The following is a 20,995-nucleotide window of genomic DNA, read 5'->3' as shown; positions in this document are numbered from 1 at the left end:
CTGAGGAAACTGAGGTAAGTAGGTTTTAGTGACATAGCTATTAACTGTCTAAGATTGATTTGAACTTAGGTCTTTCTGACTCTAGGCTACTGGTCTATCCACTCTCACTATTTTAAGTTACTTTTTCCACATTATGGCTTTCCATATTGTGCTTTTGATATATTGCTGGCCTGCATAAGAAATCAAATGGGAATTTTTGGGGAGTTTTGTGGAAGCCACAGATGACATATGAAGGTCAGTAGATGACAAAGAAAAAGTTTAGAAACTCAGAAACGCATAAAATATATGTTTCGTATTGTCATATCAATATATTTTCTCTTTTAATGCTGTAAACACCCTATAAAAGAAAAAGAAAAAATTCAGACTTCTCTAGTATGAAAGGAGGATCAAAAATTTCTACATGGATTTTCTAGACTGTGAGGGTTCTGATGTGAAAGGAATAACTGTGTATCAACATCTATCGAAAGAATTTGACATCAATCTCATGAAAATTATGAGCAAATTATGTATGACAGAGACCACCAACTTCTTAGTAGGGATGGGGAACGTTTACTTTTCATTTCTTGTAGTATTGAGACCATTACAGACTGAGATTCAGATGCAGACATTGAATTCTTTAAGCAGAAAGGGAAAGAATTTGCTGCTAATTAAGATATCCGCTTTCTATGAATCCTGGAAGTGTCAATGGTTTATTTCCATAATCAGAGACTCTGAAAGATTAAGGCTTGGTGGTGTGGTGGGGAATTAGAGATGATAGAAAGAGAATTATTCCCTTGGTATTTAATTTATTTGGCTGAATTCCTGGAGGTAGGTGCTAATATTCTGATATTAGCTCAGGATAGTAACTCAGGATATTAATTAATGTTAGAGGGGTCTAAGATAGACCATAATCACTTGTAGGTCACTCACTAGGCCTACTACTTCACTGCTTCCTCTATTTGGTCTCATTATGAATTCTAGGATAAATCTAGGGGCATGTTTAGATATTTCCTCATTAATTACTAAATTGTAACACATCTATCATTAATTAATTAGCTTAGTGCTCCCACCCCAGTTTACTAAATGTTTAATTAATAAATTCCAAAAATGTCTTTCCTTATAATCAGTTGCTCATACCTCTCTCAATATCAATACTCCCGACCTCAAGACTAAATCAATATTGAAGTTCCTGGATATAATATTTATTAACAATGTAATCAGTAATGACATAAAGACATAAATAATTATTTACAATCTGGTGAGAATGACCATAGCCAAAGTCACTTCTACCTCACTGTAACTACAGGTGATTTCTGAAAACAAAATTCTGCCATTCAGTTCCCTCAAGGTACCAAGTAAAGTTTTCCTCAAGAACTTTCTTCATCTTCTTTGAAAGATAAAAGTTCCAAGAGGAAAATAAGTTTTCTCCCTCTTCTTTATATTTTCTATAACTTCTTTCAAGTCATAACGCTTGTCTCTCAGACAAATTTCTCATAAAACTTTCTTTATAATGATTTGTTATAAAACAGCAATTAACACCAATCTCTCCAAAATATTTCCCCATTTCTTCCTTACTGTTTTGTCCGTAGTTTCTCTCAAACCATCTCCATTACTAACTCAATCTTTTCAGTTTCTCACAAATGGCCAGCCTCCACTCCTGAATGCTAATTTTGCCCTTACAGTAACATAATTCTATCCTCTATAGGATAGGCTTTGGAAATGGGTGTTAGACCTGTTAGGTGTTTATTTTAATAAAGCACTATTAGCGATTAGCCAAGTAAAATTTACAAAGTATTGATTCACAAGAACCCAATGAGGTGGGCAATGCAAGATTCAGTTCTCCCATTTTACAGATAAGGAAACCGAGGTACAGTGAGGTTAAATGACTTGCCTGTGTTGTTACAGTTAATAAATATCAGAACAGGAATTTGAACCTAAGTTTTTTGAGTCCAACCAAATGTAATGTGATTTCTATTATGTTATGGTGTCTTTCTTGTCTTTATGATTTTGGCATGTAGTTTCTGAGTCCCAGTCTCTCAACTTTCGTTTTCCCTTCACTTGTTTAAGTGAGTGTGCATAGTAAATATTACATGAAATTCAACAAGCATTTATTAAATGTTTATTATGTGCAAAGAACTGTATTAAGCACTGAGAATACAAAGACCAAACCAAAAAATGATCCCTGACTTCATCATTGATCAGATGAGGGGAGAGACATGCCTTTCAGAAGACAAGTAAATAAGTTATTGGAGGAGGAAGAGAGCACTGAAAACATATCAAAAAAGGCTTTCTTCCTGAGGGAGGAACACTTTAGAACTGCAAAGGATGCTTGAGTATCTCCTCTTTCTCATGTAAATACATGATATATCTACACTTAAAAAACACAATTATTTATACATTTATAGAACATATAAAACAGGCTTACTATATTTAAATAATATGTATACATGAATATTTAGGTATAATATATTTATATTAAAATCATAGTTGAATAACCTGCATATATACATATATATATATTCATTCAAACCTATGATTTCAATGGCAGAGGCAATTCCTGGCAAGAATACTTGTTTGGCCAATGCAGACCCAAATCTGCTCTGCAACTCAAGAGTCTTACAGTTTTCCTGGGGTTGTCTTTTCTGGGGGTTAAGTGACTTGCCCAAGGTCATGCAGCTAGTCAGAGGTGAGACTTGAACCCATGTCTATCTGACTCCAAGATCTGTTCTCTATCCACTATGTCATGGTACTTTTGATTAATATTAGTAATGATAAATCATTTAAGTATGACTCAAAGCTGGTGAACTTAGTCATAGACTGTAGGAGAGAACTAATTCAACCCCTTCATTTTACAGGTTAGTACAAATGAGTCCAAATAATGAAATAAAAATGGATTTAGAATCCTAGTTTACTCACCTACCTGGGTAAGTTCCTTCTTCACCCATCTGGGCTTTGGCTTTCTCATGTCTAATGAGGAGATTAGACTAAATAATCTTTAAGGGTTCTTGTGGCTCTAAATCCCACAATCCTAGTGGTGAATCAACTCTGAATAGGCAAATTCAACATTTAAATGATCTCCTGAGCCCAAATTGATCCTACATGGTTGTGTTATTTCAATTATACTTACAGGGATTGAAGACTTCTCAAATTCTGGAGAGCCTCTGCGGGGACCTGTCTTAGCTGATTATTCTGCAGCATACTGGTATGAAAAAAAATCACAGAAGTACGCTATTAATGTAAATAGCAAAGAAAGTGATTGATGTTAATGAAAGAACTCACTGAAATTTATCTACAGTCGAACAGAGAGAATAATGTTGGCCACAAGAAGATGTCATATATTTGTTTAAATGGGATCCTGTTTGTTAATAAGCTTAATAAACTAAAATCTTATGTCATGATAAAAAATGTCAATACAATTGAATTCATAGAGCTTTTATCAAATATTCACTTCCAGACACAGTTCTACTGTATAACATAGATAAGTAAATATCCAATAATTCAGAGGGGAACTCTTTGAATAATAAATGAGGGTTTAAGAAAGGCTTTCTCGGGGAGACCATGGAAAGAGGTAAGGAGTCTGTCACAAGGAAGTGAAAAAAACAAGTTATTCTGGGAATGGAATTTAGCCTATGGAAAGGCATAAAGACAGACTTTTTTAGAGTCTGAGGAACTACCAGGCAGGGACACTTCCAGGGTAGTAGGAGGCATAGCAGAAAGTGCAGGAGCTGGAGTTCTTTCCTTCCTTCCTTCCTTCCTTCCTTCCTTCCTTCCTTCCTTCCTTCCTTCCTTCCTTCCTTCCTTCCTTCCTTCCTTCCTTCCCATAAAGAGAGTGAAGGGGAGGAATAGAAAGATGGGTAACAGCCAGATTGTGAAGGTCTTTGAATGGCAGGCTGAGGAGTTTTCATACCTTCTCTTCGAGCCTGTTCAATGCTCTCGGTATTTGTGTATGGGAATGACGTAGGGCTGTGACCAAGGAACATTAATTTGGCAGCTGTGTGGAGGATGAATTAGAGAGTAAACTATTTAAAGATGCTGGTCAGTACCAGAAGCTCATAAATTGAGGAAGAATGGAATTTAAAATCTCCTTAAGAAGTCAAATGCATTATTATCCAGTGGTGAGGGTGTTCATTGAACCAGTGAAGCCTGGAGCAGTTAGGTTCAAACAAAGCAATATTTAGAATTGACACTAGAAATGTGAGCCAGAACCTGAACGTATGCATTAAGTTCTTCCTCAGTGAAGAAACTAAGATCTGTCAAGGTGCTACACTTAACTGGTCATCACAAAGTACTGCTTGAATTCCCCTTATATCACCTTGCACTTGCTGATCTCTCATTAAGATTGTTATGATCTGACCTTCTTCCTAAAATGATTACCAAGTTGTGGAGAGTGTAGGGCTTGGGTTATGAATTGCAGTATTTCAAATGATTGTTCATTCTTCACATAATCTTCCAAAAGATGAAATGAAAAGAGATAAGTAGAAAACCATATACTTGGTTCCCCAAATTTACTTCACAGGTACAAGATGGGGAAAGCGATGGTTCCCAAGATGTTTGTCTGAAAAAGTTTTGGAGGGTCTGAGTGGATTGTAAGTTCATTATATGTCAGCTGTGTCCTTGGGTGGCATTCAGAGAGGCATGGTTTCCAGAAATGAGGAGGTGATAATCTTGTTATATATTTTGCTGGACAGACCACATCTGGGATATTCTTTTTGTTTCAGGCATCACAGATTAAGAAGGATATGGATTAGCTGGAAAGGGACCAGAGATAGGCAACCAAAATGGTGAAAGAATTCAAGTCCAAATCATATGAGAATGAGCTGAAGGGAAGAGGGATTTTTAGACAGGAGAAGACATCTGGGAGGGCAAGATGGTTGTTCTCCAGTACTTGAAAGACTATCCTGGGGATGAGATATTAGACTCTTTCTGTTTGTCCTCAGAGGGCAAGGCAATAGGTACAAATTTAAAAACAGCAATTTTAAGTTTGCTTCAACTTATGAGGAATATAAAAATATAAAATTGGGGAATATAAAAGTATGGGAAAAAAAGATCCTTCTTAACAATTAGAGCTTTCTTAATGAGGAATAAGATTTCTCTGGAGTAGTGATTCTCACAGTATGAACCAGGAATCCTTGAGCACACCTAAGACCCCACAATATCAACATTTTTATAATAATATAATAATTTTATAATAATAGCAAATATAATATTTTATATTATAAATTATTTATTATAAAATAATATTTTAATTTATAATGTGGCAAATATCAATAGATATAACCTATATGGACAAAAGTTTTTTGGGACCATCATTTTTAAGAGTGCAAAGGGATCCTGAGACACAAAAAGGTTTGAGATACACTTCTCTGGATTTGGGGGGGGCGGGTCTTCAATGGAGATGTTTAAATAAAGGCTAGATGATCATCTTTTGGGGATGTTATACTAGAAATTCTTTTTTGGGCATGGGTTGGACTAGATACTCATAGAGGTCTCTTTCAACTCTGAAATTTAATAATTATATGTAATTGAGTTGAATATCAGTCAGTTGAAAGAAATGGGGATAGATATAGAGGTAACCTTCTCTATAACTTCATTCCCCCTCCCTTTTCTGCCACTATATAGACCTGGTCTCTAAGAATGAATTATATTTAGGACTTTGATAATAAAAATAAACACATATTCCAGGTTTGGTGGTTTTCTTCTGTTCTTCACGAATAGCACTTTCTTCTCTCTGATTTTGCACAGAATATTCACATACCTGGAATGCACTCCTTTCTCACCTCCACTATTAGAATTCCTAATTTCCTTCAAAGTTCAGCTCATTCCGTATTTATACATTTGTTTTGTATGTACTTAACTAGGTACATGGTAAAATGTAAGATCCTTTGAGGACAGGATTTGTATCCCTACAGCCTGAAATAGAATAGGTGTTTAATAAATACTTGTCAGGTGATTGATTTATCACCCCAGACCCCATGATAACTCCATGTGCTGAGATTCCATTTCCAAGTCATTTTTTTCTGTGAAGCCCGCTGATCTATGGTATCAATCCTATTATTTAAATCTTAATCTTAATTTAAGATTTTTAAAAAAATGTGTGGGGGGTTTTTTTTTTGCATTTATCTTTCCAAAAGGCAAAAAAAAGTGAGTTAACTCTAACTTCTTATAAATCTTCAACAATCATTGGCATGCATTAATTGGAAAATTCTGTTTCTGCTTAAGGTATTTTGACCGGAGAAAACAAAAAGATTTTTATAGCACTTTGGAGTACAATGAAAAAAGCTTTCACAACAGCTAGTGGTTTCTTTTAAAAAAGGGATTCTGAAATGACTGCTTTGAATATAAATAGATTAGGCTATTAACTGAATATGGGTCTAGATCCCTGTAAATTTATTTTTCTCACCCATATTGGCATAAGAAAATAAAATGAAACACTTTCTCTGAAGGTAAAAGATCACTTCATATTTCCATAATTCTTCTCATTTTAGGACTTTCAAAGCACTTTATAAACATTAGTTAATTCATATAGCATCCCTCTGCTGCAGTAACTGGACAATTATTTATAACCCCTTTTATTGGTGTGTGCATATTATAGATATAGGTATATATATATGTGTGTGTATGTATGTATGCATATATGTATATACACATGATTTGATAAAGATGGAGCAGAGACAGAGATGAAGTAATTTATTGAAAGGTCACATAATGACTCTGAGATTCTGGGAGAAACCCCTCTGCTCCCCCACCCCCCATTCTTAGCAAATTCCAGCAGACAAGAAGAAGCAAAATCTGCCCCTGTGTGTCAATGCCCAGGAATTCCCAGGGCCTGCCCAAGTCTGAATCTACAGAGCTACTTATATAATTCTATCCCCAACACAGCCCTACTGCTCACCACCATGGAGGCTTTGTTTTGGTCCAGGGAGGGCAGGCTGGCAAATCATTCCTTGCCTGAATAGACTGGTTTTTTTCACAATAAGAATTCGCAGCCCCATGGGAATAGCGTGGTTCAGGAGGTGATGGACAAATGCCATTGGACTGGGCTCTGAGCAGCCTAGAGCCAAGTCCTTGATCTTGAAAGGACAGTCTGTACGAGATATTCCTCACTCTCCGCAGTGAACTCTTACAGGATTTTGGATGAAAAGCTTATTTGGCCAACATGGGGGTATTGCTTTTATTAAGTGTTTCAAATATTGGCCCCAATTTTTTCCTTGCATTTTCTCTTCCTAACTTCTCAATACCTCTTTCTTTTCTTTTCTCACATTCCCTTTGATGATTCTGGCACGTCACTCAACCTTTCAGTCTCTCATCTTCAAAATGCAACTGATACTTAAATGATCTACCCCACAGAAGTTGTAAGAAAAGTTCTATAAACTTTAAAGAACTATACAAATGCTAATTAACATTTATAATGATAATGAGCAAAATACCAGTTATTATTTATAATAATGATAACAGCAGATACTGTGTTCATATAAGAGATTAATAAAGGGAGGGAGGAGAAAAGAAATAAGGACATGAAGCCTATTAAATATATATCAATTATAATTTATAAGCATAATTAATTCACATAAATTATATATTATACTATTAACTCTACATTATGCATTGTTATGTATTAATTGATATTGTAATTAAAATAGAAATAAAAGATTACTATTAAGCATTGAGTATTCATTTGAAGTAATCTTATTGTTCCCGTCTGTTATAGTAGGTATCCCCAAAGCCTTATTGCACTGTGACTTTTGGGATACCTTGTAAATTTGTACAAACAATGTTAGGGCCAACAATACTCTCAAGTGCTGTCTGAACCAAATTAAAATGTAATTGGGGAATATATCAAAAATTTTAAAAATACAGTAAAACATAGATAATGTTACAATTTAAAACTAAGTCAATATGGCCAGCTTGCAGGGTTCCTTATGTATATTTGACTTTGGCACCGTTGGTGGCTGGAAGGAAAACCTGGGTTCAAGTCCTATATCTAATAGGTTGCCTGTGCAATCATTGACAAACCAATTAAACTTTCAAACGCCTAGCCAACTTTTTTTTACTACAGAAGAGTTGTTGTTCTGTATTGGTGGAGGACATTTGCACACTGGGAGTTGTCCATACTGATGAAATCACAGATCTGAAGATACACGTAAACATCCTGATCATTCTCATATCTGGTGGTACTTTAACAATCTTATAGATAAAACAGAAACATTTCCAAACTGGGACCTGGAAAATCCATCTTTAGAAAGCCTGTCTGTATCAAAGATTCTTTACTAGAGGTCAAAGAATCATGGAACATATTTGAAGGGGTCCATGGATGGAAAAAAATTACATCTTTTTCCCCACTAAATTTTGATTTTCTTTTAATTCTATGTATTTTATTTTATTTATTAAAGGTATTTTCCCTAGAGGGGTCCATAAACTTCATCATCCTGTAGAAAGGAGTCTATAAGTATTTTGGCAGAGTAAAGGGTTGTGGAAGTAACTGGTGACATTTTCCTCTTGAAGAAAAGGGAAAGGAACGCAATGAGCTTAGAGTTATCAATCTGGGCTATCAAATTCATCAGAAAAGAATGTAGTGAGGTGGTGTGATGGATAGAGCTCTGGGCCTGGAATCACGAAGACCTGAGTTCAGATTCAACCTCAGACACTTACTAGCCCTATGACCTTAGGCAAGTCACTTAACTTCTGCTTGCCTCAGTTTCCTCAACTGTTAAATGGCAATTAAAATAGCATCTACCTCCCAGGGTTTGCTGTGAGGATCAAATGAGATAATATTTGTAAGGCATTTTGAAAGTCTTAAAGCTCTGTATAAATGCTTACTATGATTAAAAGTGTTGAATACTGAGCTGCTTTGTATAGACACAAACTAACTTGTCAATAAGAAAGGTTTCTTACTTTGGAATACATAGGGAATAGGTATTGAAGCAGTTTATTGTTTCTGCTGGCATGCCGCATGTTTGATACTGGGGGAAGAAGATATGAAGATAAATTAGTTAGGGTCCTTGCTTTCAAGGAGATCATTTCTAGGCAATTGTCAAAAAAAAAGCCAATGGATTGTATGTGCGTACTTTCAAATGGAAGCAGATCAAATGAAGAGTACAGAATGGTGATGATGGCGGGGGAACAGTATGAAAGTGCCTTCTTGGTGCACTAGACAGTCAGGTTGAAGTCTCCTTTCAAAATGTTGCTTAGTATATAACATACATTCCACTGACTCATGTCTCTAGTCCTGAGAATGTTAACCCACTCATTTTTGGAGCTCCTACCCTAGGGCTCAGTCCATTTGATTGATGACTGAGTACAAACTAGCCTGCTTAGCCCACTTTATCTCCTGGATGGCTGCAGATCAGATACCATACCATGCTTCTCTCTACATTCCATCTAGCCACCATCTTGCCATCTGCTTGCCCTTGCTCAGGCACTCCCCCCACCCTCACTGTCCAATTATCTATTCTTTCCTCTCACAGTAATTAAAACAATAGTACCATTACTTCTGAGGTGTAGCTAGGCAGCACAGTAGAGAGGGCACTGGGTTTAGAATCAGGAAGACTCATCTTCATGAGTTCAAATCTGGCCTCAGATATTTACTAGCTGGACAAGTCACTTAACACTGCTTGCCTCAGTTTCTCATCTATAAAATCAACTGGAGAAGGAAATACACTCTAGTATCTTTGCCAAGAAAACCCCAAATGGGGTCACAAAGTGTTGGGCATGACTGAACAACAGCTACTTTTGGAAAGTGAATGTTGATTCCTTGACCTCCACTTCCCCAAAAGATTTGTGTTCCCCTATTAGACTATAAGCTCTTTGAGGGCTAGAACTGTGCTATTATTTTTAAGAACTGTATCTCCAGTGCTTAGCACACTGCCTGGCACATAGTAAGCACTTAATATATGCTTTTTATGAATTCAGTGATACAGAACATATATGTACACAACTCAAAATGAAACCTAGTAGAATATAAGCTCCTTGAGGGGAGGTACTCTTTTCCTTTTCCTTTTTATCTTTGCCGGAGATTACCAAGAGATTGAATATAATTTGGCACATTAGAGCATAGCCCCAACTCTTAGCATAGTGCCTTGCATGTAGTATGCTCTTGTAAAATTCTTGTTGAATTGAACTGCATTGATGAAGAGAAAGACGAATGGCTTGTGGATGTATCTATATGTATATGTATATAAATATCCATATCCATATCGATATCTAATTCCTATGACAGAGGTACTTTTGGTAGCCTAAACAGATAATTTTAGCATAAGAATTCAAGTTGTTTTTTTTTTTAAACTCTCCAATTACAATTTTAAAATTACAATTATTTCAGTTTACGAGTAACCTGGTTTACCTATGCTTTGCTGGAGGAGGAAAAATTTTTCACAAAATTTGTTTTGCAGGATGAACAAAAACTCGCAGCACGAACACCAAAATTTTGTTGAAAAATATCACTCAAATAAGGCTGTAGCAATGAGAGCCATGAATATTTTTTAAAGATAATGTAATGTCACATTTCCATGACATTCTGAAAAAAACGTCAAAAACAAGTGTCTTTCGATTCCTAGTCAGAAGCGAATGTAAAGAAAAAAAAATCAGTGAGTAAAAACATGAAAGTGATTCTACAAAATGAAAAATAAGTGAAAGTAGTAGTGTTAGTCTTACTTTTAGTGAAAGTACCATGAGAGAACACTACTGACACTGAAATCCCCGATGTTTTCATAGGAGATTCTCCTTCTAAGCAATAATCTTTCCTCCTCCTCCTTCCTCTTGTCTCCCTCACACCAGCCAAGACACTTTTCAAAGGTAAAGTGCAGGTTAATTTATTTTATTTTCAGTTTATATTGTGTACTAATCATTGCTATTATATTTCAGGCACATTAAGAACAAAAATCTTACTTAAAATTACAAATAATTATTTTTATATGAATATTTGTGGGGATGTGGTACCGATCATCCAACTTTACATTATTTCCTATGGGAAAATTTGCTTTGCAATATGAACAGATTGTATGACAAACAAAATCTTGAAACGAATTAAAATAGTAAATCAAGGTTCTACTGTACTTATATACTAGAAATTATATAGACCTGGTCTGTTAGGACTAAACAAATATTTTGTTAAATGAACTCAAACACTGAGGGCAGCATAATAAATTTAGTTACTATTTAATAAGCTTTCAGAACATAGATTAGGATACTGATCAGTTTATTTTTTAAAAGTTCCCTCACTGTAATTATGTCATCTATATTTATACAAGGCCAAACAGAAATAAGTCACTTATCCAGATTGTTTCAAATGTCTAATTGGTTGGTGTCATGAAGCTGGTTGGTAGTGGACAAAACTGCCGAAATAATCTTAGAGCACACGTTTGACCATATCACTTCACTTTATGAGAAACATCAATGGCTCCCTATTGCTGTTAGGATAAAATACGTTTTTTTTTCACCATGGCACTTAAAACCCTTCACAATCTGGCCCTAGCATACTTTTCATGGTTTATTATTGCCCATTAGTACTCTCCATAGACTTTATTTTCTATTAAAACTGTCTACTTGCTCTTCCCATACTGGGCATACCATCTCTTACTTCCATACTTTTGCACAGATGTCCTCTATACCACCAACTCCCTCTTCATCTCTTCCTTTTAGGATTACAACCTTCCTTTGAGGCTTAGTTCAGACACAATCTCCCAAGGAAAGTTTCCTCTAATTCCCTTAGTTGTTTATGCCCAACCCCCTTAAATTATCATGTATATGCTTACCCTTTTAGATGCTCTATCATCCCCTCTAGAGGTACCCCTTCTTTTATCATTTTGTCTTTATATCCCCAATACATGGTACAATGCCCTGCACGTAGCTAGCACTTAATAAATGCTTGTTGTATTGGATGTCATCATCACCAGAATGATTAGGAGGTCTGGAAAATAGCAACTTAAATTGCCTATATGGCACCAAAACAACTTATTAAAAAGGAAAAAAAAATGAGTCATCTACGGTGACTAAAAACTATTTGCTTTTCTGAATTTGATTAAAAAAAATATTTGCATTCAAATTCATTTTTGTGTGGAAATAAGAGCTGTCTATTTAAATGTAATATACTGTGCCTAAATGTTCCTCTCTCTAAGTTAAACATTGTAAGAAAGGAATAACAATAGGAAATGCCCTCTGAGACCAAATGACTTTTAAAGCCGTACCAGACTAATTCCAACTTGCGTTTTCACTCTTACTTACCCAGGGGACTTCCCCTGGCCTGAAGAGCTAACTTGAAAGTGAAAGGGAGATAAGAAAAGATGAGAAAATGTATCCTCTCCCTCTTTGCAGATGTAGGATATTATGAGGGAAGGAATTTGCTCACCTTCATGCTGCAAGCAGGTTAACTAAGCCAGGATGAGAATCTTAAGTTTCCTGATGATTGAATGCAAGAGATTTATTTTTTTCCTCCCTAGCACCACATGTGGCCTTGCGTAGACCCATTTTTGAATTGAGAGGTGTCTGTGAGACCCTGATCTTTGTCCTCTCCCTCCACAAACATTAGGTTTTATGATTGCTGCCTTCTGGCATTAGGGGTCTGATACTGTGCATCTTTCTCTGTCCTCCTTCCCTATTTATTCATGTTCTTTTCAGTGCTCCATTGAAGAAATTGATGATTGAGGATGCAATTACTGATGGAGAGTGACAACTGAACTCCCCTTAAAACCAGATGGTTTGTGGATTTTTTGTTTGGTTTTAAGACAGATCGTACACCTTGGAACACCACTGGAACCATTAACCATATGTCCTCAGAATCTGCAAACAACAAAGCATCTTGAATCTCTGTAATCATTATGTCTCCAAGTCCTGTGGGACTGGGGCCCTTTGTAACAGTCCAGATGCAAACAGGCCAAACATTCAATCACCTTTGAGGGTTCACTGGGAGGGCAAATGATGGTATAATGGAGAAATAGGAATGAATAACCCATGAATATCTTACAAGCCCCCAAATGGAGGGATATTGTCTCTATTGTCAGTCAACAGTCAGTCAACAAGAATTTATTAAACACTAGATGCCAAGTGCTGTCAGATACAGTTCATGTGTTTGTTAATTTTGTTGAACTTCCCCCTGCTCCCTTTAAAAAAATTCTTTCTTACAGAAAATGATTTCCTAGAGAGGGGACAGAGAAGGAATTCATTCAGAAATAAAAGTGATATCAAAACAAAAGATATCTATGAACAAAATAAATTTTAAAAAAGCAACAGGAGAGATGAGAAGCTCTGAGATTCTAATATCTAATAAAATGGGAGCTCCTTGCGAACTGGGACTGTTTGACTTTTCTATTTGTAAACCCAGCACTTAATGCAGGGCCTTACACACAATAAATGATTAACAAATACTTCATTCATTCCCATGAACAAAGAGTTTTCTTTAATACAGATGTGGCATGTGGACATGGAATTATAAATCAAGAACTGAAAAGGACCTCAGAGGTTTTCTAATGAAGGGAAGAGGAGAAGGGAATAACCATTTATATAGCACCTACTATGTGTCAAACACTGGGTCACACAGCTAGTAAGCATCTGAGGTCAGATTTGAACTTAGGTTTTCTTGACTGCAGGCACAGTGTTCTTATCCACTGTGCCACCAACTGCCTCTAATAAAGCTAAGGGATAGGGTCAAGGATTGAACCTATGATAGAGGGAATTCCTGGGTGAAGAAACTCTCTCTACTAAAGAAGGTTGTTACCTGTTCTTTGTTTTATTCATGTTTTAATCATTTTCAGTCATATCTGATGACTCTTCAGTGACCCCATTTGGGATTTTCTTGGCAAAGATATTGGAGTGGCTTGCAACTTCCTTCTCCAGCTCATTTTACAGGAGGCAAACAAAATTAAGTGACTTTCCCAGGGTCACACAGCTAGTCAGTGTCTGAGGCCAGATTTGAACTCACAAAGAGGAGTCTTTCTGATTCCAGTCTGGGAGCTCTATCCACTGCACCACCCAGCTACCCTTCTCCAATTTATAGCCTTAGATTATTACCTAGAGCATCGAGAGTTTGATATTTACCCAGTATTATGCAATCAGTATGTGGCAAAGGTGGAACTTGAACGCAGGTACTCCTGATTTTGAGGGTGCCTCATTATTTTCCACTGTGACATGCTAAACTGTTTGGAAATCTGCAATTCTGGAACTCAGCTTTAGGCCACATGGAGAATGTTCCTTGATATTTATATCCTTTTGATATAGTTGATGGAGACCGGGAAAACAACTCCAAATGTGTAATTAGTCTATTATCAAATAACATTGGGGACGCTAATTCAATCACTTCTCAAAATGCTTAAAGCCACTCTACATTTTTCATCATCGCGCCAACCCCAAAGATCTCTTCCTTTGAGAAAATATTCTAAAAAGTAAGAGTCGTTGGTAAACCATATACTAATTGATTATTAGCCTACTTTGGAGAAAGCATTAATGCTAACTCTCATCCAATGCTGGGGTTTGTGAGGGTGGTGGTAACTTTTTTTTCCATAAACAAATATAGAAAAGTGCAATGAAGTTTTATGGTGCGGTATATTTGGCCTCCAGATGGATTATATAATGTGGTCTAAACAGTTCATTAGAGGGATCCAAACTTTACAAGTTAATTAGCTCCCTGGAATACTTCAGGCTTGAAATCAGAAATAGATCACCATACTGCATAATCTACTTACAGTACTTTAAGACGGAAAAGACCAGCGAACGCTCCCTCGGGGATGCCTGTCAGCCCATTTCCTGCGAGTCGCCTACAGAAGTCAAAAGAGAGGGAGTGACTATCAATACATTTCCTTTCGTGTGGAATTAATGTCATTGTTAACAAAAAAAAACAAAACACAATTAGATTCAGTCTACAGATGCCATAAAAATTGTTGAGTATTGTTTAGTTATCAGGATTATTTTATGAAAAACAAATCCTGTACATTAACAAATTATTGGCAGCTGGAATGCAAGGGGATAAAGAAACACAGTCAGTTGTTAATTTCACTATAAATCGGCTTGATGACTTTCACTGTAGATTAAATTGTTGTCACTGTTGTTTTAAATTCCAGGTGAGAGCTAGTACCGTACAGCAAACTTCAAAAGCTGCCAATGGAAGAATGTGGTGGCCACTTTTATATGCACATATATGTGTATATCTGTGTCTGTATTTATATATCTGCCAGTGGAAGAATGTGGCACATATATACACACATACACGATGTATATATGCATGTATATATACACACAAACATATATTTCTGCCAGTGGAAGAATATTTCTGCCATGTATGAACATGTCTCTCTCTCTCTACACATACACACACACGTATGTATATACATATATATCTGCTGGTAGAAGAATATGGCTGTCATTTAAATATTTATATTTTAAAATACATTACACACATGTATATGTATATGTGTATGTGTATATACATACATATATCAGCTAGTGGAAAAATGTGACCACCATATATATATGCATATACAAAATACACACATACAAGTATATTCACATCATTATGTGATACATAATGTATCTTTGTTTTCCTGTGGAACAATGTGATGTGTGTGTGTCTGTATATGTATGTATATGTATATATATATATATATATATATATATATATATGCACATATCTATATTCTGGAATGATGATTTCATCAGCATGGGAATATGGGGGTATGGAAACTTCCCCCACTGATCCAGATGAGCTACTCATTGATAAGTCAACATAACAGATTATATAGATGCAAAACTAGAAGGGAATTTAGGGTCACATAATAACCCAAGTGTCAGACGGGTAGCCTAAAATCCCCCAACACTTCTAAGTGCAGCTGAACCAAATTAAAAACTAGGTCATATCTGTTTTTAATGTGTTGATCTATTAATAAAAAAAGAGAAACCTATAAACACCTGGAGCTTCTAAGTCAATATGTAGGTCAAAAGGATTCTTAGGTATGGCTTAGTATCCCTGTTTATATTTGAGTTTGATACCATTGATCTGGGCAGCTAGGTGGTACAGTGGATATAGAGCCAGGCCTGGGGTCAGGAAGACCTAAGTTCAAATCTGGCCTTAGACATTTACTAGCTGTGAGACTCTGGGCAAGTCACTGCATTCTGATTGCCTCAGTTTCCTCATCTGTAAAATGAATTGGAGAAGGAAATGCCAAACTACTCAAGTATCTCTGTCAAGAAAACCATAAAGGGAGTCATGAAGAGTTGGCCTTGACTGAAACAACTGAACAGCAACAACCATTGATCTAGTCCAATACCCTCATTTTACAAATGGTGAAACTGAAGACCAGAGAGGCCAAGTGCCTTTGTATCCAAGGTTATGTAGGTAATTAATGGCAGAACCAAGATTTGAATCAAGGTTCTCTAACTCAAGATCTGATACCTTTTCCAGTTGTTACATGTCTTAAAGTTGTCTAGGGCATTGAGAGGTTAAGTTTCTTGTCTATGGTCACACATCTGGTATGTGTCAGAGGAAGGTCTTTTGAACCCAGGTCTTTTCCTGATTCTGTCTGGAGAGCATTTGGTCATATGTTCATGAAGCTGATATGATGGCAGCCAAAGAAAGTGTGGTGTAGTGGATAGGGGACTGGACTTGGAATCAAGAAGTTCTTGTTTGGTTGTGTCTGACTCTTTGTGACCCCATTTGGAATTTTCTTGGCAAAGACACTGGAGTGGTTTGCCATATCCTTATCCAGTTCATTTTACAGATGAGGAAACTGAAGCAAACAGGGTTAAGTGACTTGCCTAGGATTAGACAGTTAGTTTCTGAGGTCAGATTTGAACTCAAAAAGATGAATCTTCTTGACTCTGGGACCAGTACTGTCACCACTTAGCCACCCCTACATCAAGTCAACATGTATGTAGTTCAGTTTACTAACTGACAAGTGATTTTGCAATTGAGGGTACTGGAGTTTTAGAAAAAAATGTCCACTAGAACTTCCAAATGAATTCAAGAAATATTTAGTATTTCTTTTGAAAATCACTTTCTTTTCTAATCATCTTCACTGGGCTTGTCCTCTACATCATGTTTTGATAGCTGACATGTTTGCCAAAGTTTCCTTTCACTCTCAAATCTGGATTCATTTTTGCTAGGTCCTAAATGTTGTTTGTACCTTTGCTTTAAAGCTGAGTTTTGACTTTTGCAGCCTTGGATAGGATTATTTTTGGGAAGCAGAGAACAGCATTTAAAAAAATCATATTTTGGCATTCTCTTGGATGTCTGGAGACATGCCATCTGAGGCTCAATCTCAGAGCCAAACAGAACAGTAATATGGAAGAGAGCTCTGATCAATTCCTCCTCTGGGCCTTTGGAATCAATCTGAACATATAATGGACTCTTTGGGCCACAGCAGGTCCCCTGGCTATCCTAAATTCTATCTGTCAGTAGAGATATGAACATTCTGAAAAGAAAATCAACAGGAAAAAAACAAGAAAATAAAAACCTCCCACCTTTTTTGAGGATATATTTTTTTAAAACAGTAAGAATGGAAAGTTTGTAATTGTGATTGTTTTTAGAATAATTGATGTGATATTTGATAACATATTCATACATCACTACCTGTGACTTCTCTTTGCCAACATAATTTCTAAAAACTATACAACAACTTTACACTTAGTAAAGCTATTTAACAGAAGCATTCATTCAACAAACATTTATTAAGCACGATTGTGTATAAAAATATTATGTTGGGTAATAAGGAGAAGGACATTTAAGAGATCACCTCTACCCTTATGAAGCCACTTTTAACAGGGAGACGGGATGCCAACCAGATAACTATAATGTACAATATTATATACAAAAGCTCTAAAACAAAGTACTATGTGAGATGAGAGGGAATATTACTCATGGAGGCAGGAATCAGACATGGCTTCATGGAGAGGGAAAGGTGGCAAGAGAGTTGAGCATTAAACACTAAGCTGGAATTCCACAGCTAATCTTGGCAAAGTAGGGTTTTCCAGGCACAGGGAAGGAGCACAGTAACAGCAAATAGAAAAGTTTAGAGCATGCACAGGACACAACTCAGAGTATTTCAGTTTAAGTGGAGTGTAAAATGCATGAAGAGATTGGTGTGAGATTTTGGAAAACTGAATGACAAAGGAACTGAACTTTTAGACAATAAAGAGTTTCTGAAGGCTATAGATCAGAATAGATCAGAGAATTGCATGAAATCATTCGAATTCCAAGTCTTCACTCATTCAGAATGATCTCTAAGACTATTCAATCAGATTCTGGGTCTGTGATGTACTAACTGTTCAACTTTGGGTAAGCCATTTAATCTCTCTCGCCTTAGTCTCCTCATCTGTAAAATAAGGGTCTAGCTAGGTTAGAAGTTCTTAACAGACCTTGAAGGTATTTGTGAATAGATCTCTGGGGGTTAGTGAACTAAGATGGGAGAACATTGCATCTTTATTTTTACTAACCTCTAGCTGAAATTTAGCATTTCTTTTAATTATGAATGTATGTAACAAAAACTTTATTCTCACATTTCATTGCCAAAGGGGTCCATGACACAATAAAAGATTAAGAACTTCTGGAATAGTCCATCTCTAAGGTCCCCTCCAGCTTGACATCTGTGAGTTGGTTGAGTTTAGGATTTTTAAATGCAAAACTCTTTTGAGTACCTGATCATTTGAATTCCTGAACTCTGGGTAAAATCAGCATAATGTGCCACTGAAATGGAGAAGCAAGATGCATTCATATGGGAAATACTTAATTTTCATCAAAGAAGGAAAATTTTAATGGTTTCACTGCTCATGAACTTACTCTCACTGTCCTCTGATTTTGAGGTAAATACATGTTCTTCTGTCTTCCTCAAAATACTTCCTAAAAATCCTTTATTCTTGTGTAGTGGAATTAGTTTCTGAATATTACTTCTCTCAACCCAGGAGACCCAGGATATAATCACGGAAAACAAAGAGCAGATAGTTATCTAACCATGACTGGATAATGATTGGTCATGTCCCAGACAACACCTTAAAATGCCGAGTGTACCAGCTCTGCCATCAGATCTGGGTTATAGAGTACGACATTTACATCTATACTGTAAGACAGGCCAGCATAACATATGACCCATGGGTCACTTCTGCCAAAGGATTTCAGGGGCCACGGAAAAATGTAGAGTTGTCATTGGACACTCTCCTCTTTGTCACATGACCGATGGCAACCAACCATCTGTCTGTCTGTCTCTAGCCTAACCTGTCTGTGGCCCAAAGATGTTTTGCCTATTTTAGTTTTGATCTCTAGCTACTACCAAGTTGTGCAAGTCTGCCATAAGAGGGCAGAAGATGGGAGGTCAGATAGTCTCTCCTTTCTACCTCAATTGGCCATGGTGTCCTTTACCCAAAAGAAGACATTGCATCCAATAGAGAGCAGAAACACACAATCTCAGGAAAGACATAGAGTGGAAAAGATTCAGGGTTGGGAGTAGCTTTTAAGGATTGTGACTTTTAGCAGCAAAAAAAGAGCTGATCATGGATTCAAGAGAGAATTAGCCCTGATAGTTTTCAGGTGATCAGTGGAGAAGGGCAGACCCTTGGGAGTCCAGCTGAGCAACCTACCCAGGAAAGAAGTTGTACTCACAGGGGAACTATGTGAGTACTCCACAAGGAAAGATAGGACATCAAACCTGTTTGGTTTTGGAAGCATGTGTTACCTTGAAAACACGTGCTCCTAAATGGGCACACCACTACCATTGTACTCTGTGCCTCCTCTTCTCATGGATGCTGTGTATATCAATGAGAGAATGCATCCTAGATTTTATGGAAAAGAATGTTCTTCCTATGCCATTTTAGCAAATACCTTTGCTCTGAGTCAATTATGTCTATTGGTTATTAAGGAGAAGTGTACCAATGGGATCTCACAAGTATAGACCCACTGGGTACACCAAGATTTTGGAGCAATGACCTCTCTCTGAGGACCCAACCCATAAAGGGGAGTGCAAGCTGGGGAAGTAGCTCAGAGGGAGTGCTACACTTGCAAAGATCAGAGAAGAAGAGCTTTCTGATTTGTTTAAAAGGTTTGGGCAAGCAAGGGACAATAGTATAATAGAAGCATGAAAGATTCTGAATTTAGAAGGCAACTGGGACCTCTTTCCTGTTTATGATCCACAAAGAGGCTTAAAAAACCATATTTCTTTATTGAACAGTAAGTTCATATGTAGTTGGGAAATTGGTCAGAGTTAACTGAGTAGACGCGACTTGTGAATTTACAAATCCTGTAGCTTAGTGTTTTGGCAAGCTTAATAGGCAACATCTTCCTCCTTTCCTTTCCTTTCCTTTCCTTTCCTTTCCTTTCCTTTCCTTTCCTTTCCTTTCCTTTCCTTTCCTTTCCTTTCCTTTCCTTTCCTTTCCTTTCCTTTCCTTTCCTTTCCTTTCCTTTCCTTTCCTTTCCTTTCCTTTTCCTTTCCTTTCCTTTCCTTTCCTTTCCTTTCCTTTCCTTTCCTTTCCTTTCCTTTCCTTTCCTTTCCCTTTCCTTTCCTTTCTTTCCTTTCTCTCCTCTCCTCTCCTCTCCTCTCCTCTCCTCTCCTCTCTCTCCTCTCCTCTCCTCTCCTCTCCTCTCCTCTCCTCTCCTCTCCTCTCCTCTCCTCTCCTCTCCTCTCCTCTCCTCTGCTCTCCTCTCCTCTCTTTTCCTTTCCTTTTTTCCCCTGATAGAAGGGATGAAGCAGGGAGTAAGACCAAATCGAATTGAATTGAATCATGGAATTGAACAGTATTCAAAATATCTCTTAGAACAGAAGGAGCTATAAAAAACCAAAAAGCAATTCATTCATGTTGCAGCTATAATCTTCAACAAATAAGGAGGAAATAACAAAGACCTGGTTCTACTAGCTAGCACAGCGAACTGATTCAACTTCTGTGGGCCTCATTTAAAAAGTAATTTTTTCAACAAATGTTTATCAACTATCTATTTGCAGAGAGTAAAATAGTAGCAGGTTCAAAATTTAAATAAGAGATGGTCTCTGCTCTGTGGATCTCACAGTCCAATAAGGCACAAACACAGATCACCATATCATCAGCCAGGAAG

General features: G+C 36.8%; 1 protein-coding gene across 2 annotated transcripts in view; it reads right to left on the bottom strand.

Annotated features, from left to right (window-relative positions):
• Positions 1–20,995, bottom strand: part of LGR5 (leucine rich repeat containing G protein-coupled receptor 5) — a 196,891-nt gene that overhangs the window by 73,072 nt on the left and 102,824 nt on the right. For both annotated transcript variants that reach the window (XM_072655379.1, XM_072655380.1), the window contains exons 3-4: positions 14,652–14,723; positions 3,107–3,178 (exon numbers count right to left, since the gene is read on the bottom strand). In XM_072655379.1, the coding sequence (XP_072511480.1) occupies positions 3,107–3,178; positions 14,652–14,723 (144 nt within the window). The remainder of the gene's footprint in view (positions 1–3,106; positions 3,179–14,651; positions 14,724–20,995) is intronic.

Source organism: Notamacropus eugenii, chromosome 3, assembly GCF_028372415.1.
Source record: "Notamacropus eugenii isolate mMacEug1 chromosome 3, mMacEug1.pri_v2, whole genome shotgun sequence".
Classification (NCBI taxonomy): Eukaryota; Metazoa; Chordata; class Mammalia; order Diprotodontia; family Macropodidae; genus Notamacropus; species Notamacropus eugenii.
This window is presented reverse-complemented; position numbering and strand designations above follow the sequence as displayed.